Genomic DNA, 10,587 nt, shown 5'->3' with positions numbered 1-10,587 from the left:
TTTGGTTTTATTACCTACTGGCACAGCAATATTGATCTAAACTTCATGGATATAGATTTCAGTATTTTTTTGTTTAATATTACTGCTTAATATCACCAACTACTTACATAATAGCCTTAGTAACTTCAATACAACCAAATCCTTAAGTTTGGTGGCAAGACCAATATTAGTCAAGTAGAATTTCTGCCTTGCAGACCTTGATAGCATCAGCTGTATTAAATCTATACTTCTGGTTAGTTGCACGTAACATTTCTCATGCTTCACATGTATCAAAACAAGAAGTAACAAGATGTGAATTAGAACATTTCTATCGTTGTCCGTGAATTTGTACTAAAGCGTTCTTTTTCAGTGTTGAAGTTCAGACAAGAATCAGATTTTGAGGCATAAAAAGAGAGGTGTTACTTTAGTAATGGTGTTTGGATGCTTATTTATGTGAAGACTGTGTTCTAAGGAAGACACCGTACAACTGACACAGATGGATGATACAGAGCTTTCTGTGAAAGTGTTGAGGAAATGAATCGAGGATCCTAAGCTGACTCTAACCTTGTGAGCGTTTATGCATGCAATGATGATGTTGCAGTAGTTGCCCCTAAATTGGGAAGTCAGTTTGGCAGTGCTTGGGTCCTCTTCTGATCCTGCATCTCTGAGTATGTGTGACCATCCAAAAGTGGAGCATGCAGAACTTAAATAAGTTATGTTGTGCCTTGAATTCTGTGTGCTCTGTCCTTCAGAAGCAAAACAACTCAAGTTGTTTGAGAACTGATACTAGAAGATTTGATAGATTATATGGGAATAAATTGAAATACAGATTTCCCTTGTTATATTTAAATAGCCATTTTGGACCAACAAGTGGATGGCAAGCCTTCTGTTACGCTAAGACAGGATTTGATTTTGCTTCTGACTCTAAGCAAGCAACATTGTTGATTACGTGTTGGGAATGAACACAAACATTTTGTTAGTGGCTGGGTACAGAGGACAAGTATGAGATTTCTTCACTTTCTGTACTGTTTGTACATTCTGGGCTAGGCTAACCAAAACAGGTGAATACACATACACTGTGCCATCTCCTGTGCTGTGATACCCTTTCAAACAACACTTATCTCCTGAAGGTAATCTTCATTTTTTTTTTTTTTTTTTTTATCCATGGCTTCTCTTCCTCTCCTTTTTTGATGATGCTCCATGAGTAGTTCTGGTAAAGAGCAGCAGTTCACTATGCTACTCTGCTCTATTAGTATTTTGCAGCTTCCATGCTCAAACCTTTTGTTTGTATCCCAAGCACTGGAAATTCCTGGGAGGAGGGAAAATAAGTATGCCCACTGCTGTGGTTTGAATTGGAGTCCTTGTTCATTCCGTCTGAACAGAGTATAGATGGGAAAACTCCCTGTGAACAAAAAGCTTTCAAGGCTCAGGATTTTGTCAGTTGAATCCTGCTCTTGGATCTGCAGTTCGCTTTGTGGCACAAAAAAGCCCACTGAAACTGCAGGGAAAAGGGGTTAAAAAGATCCTTCCCTTTCACCTTATGCAAACACGCAGTAAATACTTGGCCAAGAACAATATGTCAGGAGTGCTGCTGGGGATGTGGAACAACTGTTTGTTTTTTGTCCTCCCCCAAAGTACTATCTATTTAAATATTTACACGATCACTTGCTAGAACACTTTCCTTTCTTTATTATACTTTCGTGATTCATTAGTCAGGAGTGGAGAAGAGGGAGAACTTTGTAATTGTTCATTCTTTCACTTTGTTGAAAAAACTCAGTTGTTTTATATACTCTGAGAAATACACCGATGTTTTCTAATTAGTTTAGTTTCACTGAGGCTCACGGTTTGCTGCTTGGTACTGCTACTTCTTTCTTTCATGTGCTTTTTATGTATTTTATAATCTTAACAGGCTATCTGAACATACACTAAACCAAGAACTTCCAGACAATACAGCCCTGAAGTAGCAGATGATTACATAGATAATTTCAGAAGATTAACGTTATGTGTAACAGTAACATAGAGTAAACCATAGCAATTATAAATGTGGGGGTTATGTATTCCATGTTTTATGAATGGTTCTGAATGGCCACTAGGTCCTTCACTGCTTCACTTAGTACTGTGATAGCTTCGATCATACCCCACGTATCTATTTTGCGTAGACCCTCCTAGGTTACTGCATCTAAGATTATATAAATATTCAAGGCAATATTAGTGTTAGTTTAAAGAATCAGCAGTATTTTATGACTTTAAACATCTTGCTTTACAAAGCTCTTGAACACGGAAAGTAAAAATATAGCTTCTTAGGCTCCAGAGGAAAGGTTTCATCATGTGGTTGCTGTTGCCCCTAGGTATCACCTTTTAAAATCAGTAGATCATTGGAGAATACAGTTAAACATGAATGTAGGCTTTGTTGGACTTAGACCTTCATCACTAATTATAGTTCAAATTAAAATGTATTTCATTTCAAAGTCAAATGAGTTTTACAAAGCAGGTGTGCGCATGATACAAGCCTCTAAGGTGCAATTTGAAATAACTGGGAACTTCTGTTTCTTTTCATAGTAGACAGTCTGTTATCTTTTTATGCTGTCTTTTCATAGGCTTGATTTTGACAGACATGCAACTGTACAAAAGCAATGAACTGTTTGTTTTTGAATAATAGTTGTAGAAGGATAGCTAGTTATCATTCACACACAAGGACTTACCTTTTCTGTTGAAGGAACTGACGGAACCAGAAGATTTGGCAAGGTTGGGACTTCATTCACAGAAGTGTGCAGCCCAGTCATCATTATTCTGGAAGCAATCACTTAGAAATAAAGCAGAATATATCTTTTAGAATATATAGGCCCTGGTGCATAAGAGCATAAAGTCAGTGAAACTGACTTTAACTGGCTATCTGCAGAATCCATATCTCAAATACAGCTAGATTTTACTGAGAATCCAGAATTCATTTTGGAGGAGACCCCGAGTTTGATGTTGAAATGACTTGGGTGACTACAAATCCCAGGGAGCACTGCCATCGGCAGGTTTGTGCAAGCGGATTGGCATCCTGCAGGGACCAATGGCAGGCAGAGAATTCAAGACAATTCATGTGTGTCAGCTCTCTGTATTAAAAAGCACTGGAGAGAGCTGCAGACCTGTGTGGAAATCGCCTGTTTCCCCAGGCTACATTTAAACCTATTTGTGAGCTGGGTATTGATATTATATTTTAAACCCGCTGTGCCTAAGCTTGAAAAAGCCTGCTGGACCAGCCCAGATGGATGCAATTTTGAACTGCAGACTGGATGAGTTGGAAGATTACTACAACTTGCTCGGATGTGATGAACTATCTACGGTAAGAGCCTTTCCCACCTCCCTTCCAGGTTAATAACATTTTGAATGTCTTTGTGTATCTATCGGGGGGATTTGAAATTATTAATCTCTAAAGGTAGAACTATTTGAAATGTACTGCAAACCTTCCTTCTTGCCACTTTTCAGGATTCCCTTTGCAAAGGGAATTTTTCTGATCTATATGCCAATGTTCAGATTTTAGAATGAGGCTGACATTAAAAATGTCTTATACAGTATTGTATTACAGATATAGGTGAAACTACGGCTTATTAAATAATTTAGTTCAACATGTGGTATGGTTTTAAATTGTGAGCCAAGTGCATAGATTTGCTAACGTGCAAATAACATTTTGGAATACATTTGCAGTTTTAAAAGATGAAGAAGCTAACTGTGTGCAACTAACTGAAAGTTCAGAGTTGTCAGTGACTGATGATGCTATTGAGTTTCTCAAGTATATTCCTTTCTTGTCCCTTTTTTATTTTTGAAAACTGTATTCATTATTGGGAAGATAAACAGAAAGTGCATCTTTTTCATTTGTCATATTAATGGTTTTTAATGATAATTTTAATGACTTACAACTAGTTTTAAAATTTTTTTTGCTGTTGGCAGATGCATACTGTAGGTATGTAAGCAGTTGTATGATTTGTACTTAAATGCTCTTCTTCCTAAATATGCCCATGTAATGTTTTTGGATAGTTTGACTTAGTGGTATGCTATTATTTTTTAATCTAGCTGTTGGAATTAGGTTCAGATTTTGAAAAGGGAGTTTTGATTACTCTGCTGTAATGAATGGTAAATTCAGAGTAAATAAAAGCTATATTTTGCTCAGTAAATTTAATCAGATGCTTTTGTTTGTCGTAGTGGTCAAATGCTGGTAAAATTTATGTCACTGAAAGCCAATTAGTAAGCACCTTAGGTCTGTTGCAGAGGGTAATTTAAAGCTTTCCCTGAGAGAACTTCTAATGTGACATCCCAGCAGAGGGCAGTGTTAAAGTCCATATCTAGGCTTGTTTTGCAAATGCTATTTCTCGTCTCCTAGCTCACATTAATACCTTACGGGCTTACTAATTAATGGACAGTTCATGCACATGTGACAGTGATTTTTCGGATTGCTTCAAAACGAAATTCAAAAGGTGGAATAATTGCCAGTGGGTCCTAAAAAAATAATCTGTCAAGTACTATTTATTGAGACAAACAGGAGATGTGACAGCATTGTTTTGGACGTGGGAGCGCGAACTGAGGTAACAGGTTGACTGAGTGCAGTGATTCCTTCTCTCAGCACGCTGTACATGACTACTGGCATTTACAGAAGTTTGAAGCAGGGCAGGTATTTTGCAATCACACTGATTTCTGTATGCATCCAGTATTTGTAGCAGTACAGGCTTCTATGCACCCTTCTTTAGGCCTGTACAGAAGTGAATTTACTCTTGCACACTCATAGTATTTTTATGCCCTGTGCTGATCTGACCTGGATCAATTTAAACACAAATAGCATCAAGTATTTTGACAGCATTTCTCTATATTAAAAAAAAAAAAAGTGTTCATTCTTGGTTTCTTGCAGAAATGGGCTCATAGCTTCTTCGTATTGGAGAGGCTGAGGTGATATTTGTTCCACATCCTTCATCCATGAACTGTGTTATTCTAGTAGGCATAAGATAACTTTTTTGGTAAAATATATCATTGATTTTTTTTTTTTTTTAAATGTAAATTGAATGTATTTTTGTATAAAAAATTACACAAACTTTTCCCAGTGTATGACCACTAAATTTGGCCAGCTAGTTAAGTGACATGTAATTTTGTTTCACAAAAAAATGATGTTGTAACTTAGTTTTAAAATATTTCATTTAAATTTTATATGGACATCAGAGTTTGAAGGATGCTGAATTTATGTGAACAACTTCTCCAGCATAGAAAAAATAATAGCTAACTGATATCTTAGGATGAATTCTTATCTAAGCTTGAAATATAGAATGGAATAAAGAAATGTTGGCTTCTGAATTATAGGAAGAAACAAGATACTATGAAAATCTGAAGACTTGAAAATCAAAGCCTAACCCCAGCTACTGTGGTTTCCTGTGTTTTGTTAGCTCTTAATCTCTCTTTGCTTTTCCAGAGGTTATGATACCTTATGACATTATAAAATGTAGGAACTTGTAGTTAATTTAAAGTAATATGTGTCAATATTCATATGTTGATTACAAATGTATTCTATTCCACACCAGCCTTCACCCAGAAAATTAACTTGACAGGAAGACTGTGATCTGTTCTTTGTCTAGCTTTGTGGTATGTGAGCTAGATAACCCATGTGGTTGTGGCTAAGTTTAATATGCACATGTGATCTTTACATGTTTTTCTTAAAGCTAACTCACTATATTGGATGACCAAGTTTCACTGAAACAAAAGCAAGGATCAGTGTGTGGATAATGAAATTAGTGTCACTGACAGATGGTGGTTGTTGCCTATTTTGCCTGTATTAAAAGTTTGTAAAATGAATAGGAAAAGAATCTTTCAACATTCTTTGTTGTTCTCCAACCCATTTCAAAGAGCAAATTTGAACATATTTTCTGTGTGTTTACTCACTTCAAATCTGATATCCTGTTTAGGTTGAGCAAATTCTTGCAGAATTTAAGATTAGGGCCCTTGAATGTCATCCTGACAAACACCCAGGAAACCCCAAAGCAGGTATGTATTTTTCTCTGTTTAAAAATAATCTTTATCTAAGATAACTAAAATGACTAAGATATTAAATTCAACCTTAAAATTTTACTAAATATTATTTTGCCCAATATGTTTTAATTGTCATGTGTATTGAGCATATTGTCTTTAAATAGCAGGCTTTAATATTCTGTTCCAATGTTTGCACACTCATAGGCGGTAAGAGTAAGTCATTAGTTTTTTTTTATTATTATTTCTAGGATTTCTTTCTTTAATAATTTATTCCCATGGTAGGAATCCAGAAATTGTTTATGGCATGTAGCCTTCCTAGACCTATGAAGTTGGACTGCTTCCAAGCCCAGTAGCATTCAAATGTCACACTTACGTCAACTAGTTAATTTGCATCCAGGAACAAGATAATCAGGATCATATTAAACGTACTTCAGTTTCTTTTAGTGTAATTTAATTATTGGAAATAAAGAGAAGCTAACACCACGTGAGTAGCCATCTGTTTGCAGAACATCAGCTAATGTCTCAATTAAGCACACAGTTCATCATATCCAAGCTATACCTGTGACGTCGAAGCAGCACCTGAGTTATTTGGAGACAATTTTACCCATTTATAACCAAAAAGACAGCTCTAATCTGTGCTCATCTTTGTCTGAGTTTCTATTCTTGCAACTGTTCTGATGATAATTATGGTCCCAATTAAAAATTGTAGAATAATTAAGTATACTTTTCATTTTGGTTAATGCACAAAGCTTTTCATTTGGATCCTTCCTAATTGTTTAACTGTAAACACTCCCCTGGGACAGCAGAGCTGTGAATGCAGAGGCTGTTACGGGAGGCTCCCGCCCACTGCCTCCAGCAGAGCTCTCAGCCACACTGCCTTTCCCTCTTGGTGTGTCGTCCTGTTTCAGTGAGTTGGCAAGGGGAGGTTGAAAGGCAAAATAGGTAGGATGTCTCACTTTAGTATTCTCTGAGAAGGAACCTCTTGAGATCTGGAGTTTGAGAGACAATCTGCCACCTGTTAACTATAACCTCATCACTAGTATTTGATTTACTGATTAACACAAGTGCCAGTGGAATCAGTGTAAGACTTTGCACCAAATTCTGGCTCATGCAGTAAAAAGAAACTTCCATGGTCATAGTCCCACAGCTCCCTCTAAAGTCAGTGAAGCTTAGTAACTCAGGGGAGGCCAAGTGCCAAACGTTAAAAGGTTTTATCAAGAAGTATTTTGTGCTGCATTGACCCAAACATTCTGTGTTTCTGTTAAATGCCTTTTCACATTGCTGATGAAAGTTTATGGTTTGATATTTCATCAGCTTAACTAAGCTCAGTAAAGAGTAATTAAAATAACTTTATTGAAAACTTGTGGCACTAGAAAAGGAAACTGCAGAAATTTTGATTGGGCTTTATATTTCAAAAGAAATCTAATTTGTAAACTCGAATATGTGAATAATAATAGAATAGTAACGAATAGTAATAGATCACTGTAACACAGGTGGTTCTTAGATAAATCTAAATCTTTATAACTTTTCTACAGATACAAATATGTAACTGCATCCTTAGTAATCATTTAATGAAAAATTATCCTGTAGGGGAAAGTGAGAGCTCTCATTTGTGCAGTCAGGTATCCAAGATAACGTTTTGGCATATGTGGAAAAGCTAACTATTTAAATGCACAATTTAATTATTTTCCACTATATTTAGATTCCTCTATGTGCTTGTTGGTTTTGCTTGTCAATTAACCTTGTGCTGCTGGTAGACCTGAATTGATTTCACTGAAAACAACTATTGGCTTTAGCATCTTTTTTGGTTGTTTTCTAGTGGAGAATTTCCAGAAGCTGCAGCAAGCTAAGGAGGTTCTTATTAATGAAGAGAGTCGAGCACGCTATGATTACTGGAGGAGAAGCAAAATCACCATTCCTTTCCAGCAGTGGGAGGCTTTGAGCAGCTCTGTGAAAACGGTTGGTGTTGTCTATGTCTGAGCCCACAGAGAGGAGGTTGGGTTGACCCAGGAAAAATCCTCCAGTGGGGGAGGGTGAGCTGCCACAGCTCTCCAGTGGTGGGTTTTTGGGATGGTGCAGAATGATTTCTGAGGAAACTCAGACAACGTTGGAGAGCTATAGAAGACCATTCATAGTCTGGTTTTAGACTGTTAGTATTACAGTAAATTCTTCAGATTGCCACTTTCCTGTCTATTATCTACACGTTACAGCTTAGAAATAGATGTTCTGAGGATTGATTTCCCTGCTAATTTTGTTGGTGTGTTTCTAGTAGGTTCTAATTCCACGATGTTTGATTACTTTCTGCATGGTTGTTACAAATCCACATGGTCATATATATCATAGAATCATAGAATCGCAAGGTTGGAAACGACCTATAAGATTGTCTAGTCCAACTATCTCCTTATCACCATTGCCACCACTAGCACTAAATATAGACAGGTGAATGAATGTTTCCCTTTTCAATCCTGCCTGCCTCAATTCTACTTACTGTTGATGTTTGAGAACCTCCTTAGCTGAACCATCATGCCTGAGTTTAAATATTTGATGGAAATATCTCACCAAGCATAGCTCAGTTCCAAACAGGAGTCATAATGCAGACTTTAGTAGTAAAAGCTTTCAAAATTGTCTTGCTTTCAAAAGGGACACTGCAGTCAAAGGCAGCTTTGAAAATGGAAATAGAAGTCACTCAAGCCCTCTTAAAAAGTATCTCAAGTCATGTGGCATGCATCTAGGTTTTGTTCTTTGTCTTTGCCTGACACAAGCTATCCTTTCAAATGCTGTTTGTAGTGCGTTACCATGTTTCCTTCTCCTGTTCACCTGCAAGCTTCTCAAGTACGTACTGTATTTGACTATTTATTACAATGTAGGGAAGAAAAAATCAATTTTTTTTAAAAGCATAAGAATTGGTACATTGTTTTTTTTTTCTCTGCATTTCTGTAGTCAATGCACTGGGCTGTCCAAAATAAGAAGGATCAAATGCTGGAAGCTCCTGACTTGAACAATAGCAACAACTTAACTAATGAGATTTGGACCCAGAAAACTGAAAACAATGAAGATGGATTGTCTGATGGGAACAGAGAGCAAGATGTTGCAATTCCTGATGTAAAACCACAGTCTTCAAAGAATCCAGACTCCCCAAGTAAGTAAAACCAGCAGTTACAGCAGACTGCAAAGGCAGCACTGTCCTGAAACTGAGGCTTCTAGTCATGAAGAATTCTCCAGAATAACACATCTGGTAGCTTTTTTTAATGTGGATTTGGATTGGGATTTTGTTACAGCTTTTAGGATTTGTTTTTGTTTTTTTTTTTTTTGTTTTTGAAGCTTTCAGGCCTTTCTCCCTCCCTGCCCCCAGTTTCTTTGCCTGCTAGATAGTGAAACCAATGTTAGTCATTTTTAAATCAAAATGAAAAACTCACATTTCCTTCTAGATTGAAGTGAGTAAAAATAATAAATTATTTTCAATGATTAAAAAACAAACAAACAAACAACCAAACAAGAAACAAACGGCAAAACTTTAAATCATATTACATAAAACATTTAGATTGCTTTATTTTTTTTCTTTTTTTTTTTTTTTCTTTAAACCCAGCATTCAATACTTATGCATAGTTTGTATCTAATGAGCTAATGCGGATTAAAAATTTAGCCTTGAAGGTTTCTTTTGTATTTTTTTTTTTTAAATAGTGCACACACCAGAATAAGTGATGCTTTTCAAAAACTATCATCTGGCCAGTTAGTATTTCCTATCTATTTTTAGGTTAGTAGATCTGAACCAAATTTAACTTACCACAAAGGCCGCCCTCTGTTCTGTTTCATACTTTAGCAATTTCATAATGTTATATATATATTATTAGAGAAATATTATTAAACATTTCTGTCGTTTCTTCTCAGTTTGACTGAACAGGGAATTAAAATAAACTGGGAGGAAACGAAAGTTAGCTTAAGTGTTTATAGAATGGAGAAAATAAAGTTCTACAAACGTTGGTGAAATGTAACTAAAAAATAACTTATAACATTATACTGCTTGTTAATTTAGGTAATTAAATCAGCTTTGTAGACTTTTGTAAAGTAATTACATTTCAAAGTAAGCAAAATGTCACCTTGTTCCTTGTGATAGTAAGCTTTCTTTGAAGGCATCTTCTTTCTTACAATTTTTGATGTTTTTATGTTCTTCATAGATTTGAAGGTGAAAAAATCAAACCCATGAAACACCTACTTAGTGCATCCAGTAGGCACATACATGTGTTGATAAATGTGGCCATCAGAATGTATTTATTTTTCAGAGCCCATATGTACAACTGTGTTCATACCTGATGTTAGCATGCTGATAACTTTCTTTGGATCCACCCAGGAAAATTTTTAATATTGGATGCTCATTTTAAATGGAGATAGATTTGATTTCTGTCTGCTAGTGCAGAGGAGTTACAGACCACAGCTCAACATGTACATTTCAACCTGAATGAAATAATTGAACAGTAAGTCCAATAACAGGTTTCAGCTTCCTGATGTAGGAAGATCACATTTTAGTATTCAGAACTAATAGAGCATAAAAATGAAGTTCTGGGCCTGGAATAAAATATGTAGGTAAGGGCTGAAAAACTCCTCAACTCCCCTGTG

The 10,587-nt window shown here is 36.1% G+C and overlaps 1 protein-coding gene across 2 annotated transcripts in view; it reads left to right on the top strand.

Annotated features, from left to right (window-relative positions):
* The first annotated feature begins 847 nt into the window (after nucleotides 1–847).
* DNAJC12 (DnaJ heat shock protein family (Hsp40) member C12) overlaps nucleotides 848–10,587 on the top strand; it is an 11,297-nt gene continuing 1,557 nt past the window's right edge. Inside the window, exons 1-5 of one of the 2 annotated variants that reach the window (XM_042863140.1) lie at nucleotides 848–1,109; nucleotides 2,696–3,310; nucleotides 5,910–5,988; nucleotides 7,793–7,932; nucleotides 8,914–9,112. In XM_042863140.1, coding sequence (XP_042719074.1) covers nucleotides 3,233–3,310; nucleotides 5,910–5,988; nucleotides 7,793–7,932; nucleotides 8,914–9,112 — 496 coding nt within the window. In that variant the 5' untranslated portion in view covers nucleotides 848–1,109; nucleotides 2,696–3,232. Of the gene's footprint in view, nucleotides 1,110–2,556; nucleotides 3,311–5,909; nucleotides 5,989–7,792; nucleotides 7,933–8,913; nucleotides 9,113–10,587 lie in introns of those variants that run through there. The other variant, XM_042863139.1, reaches the window with a different exon arrangement.

This window comes from Lagopus leucura, unplaced genomic scaffold, assembly GCF_019238085.1.
Source record: "Lagopus leucura isolate 7727_CA_CO unplaced genomic scaffold, USGS_WTPT01 Super-Scaffold_739, whole genome shotgun sequence".
NCBI classification, from domain to species: domain Eukaryota; kingdom Metazoa; phylum Chordata; class Aves; order Galliformes; family Phasianidae; genus Lagopus; species Lagopus leucura.
This window is presented reverse-complemented; position numbering and strand designations above follow the sequence as displayed.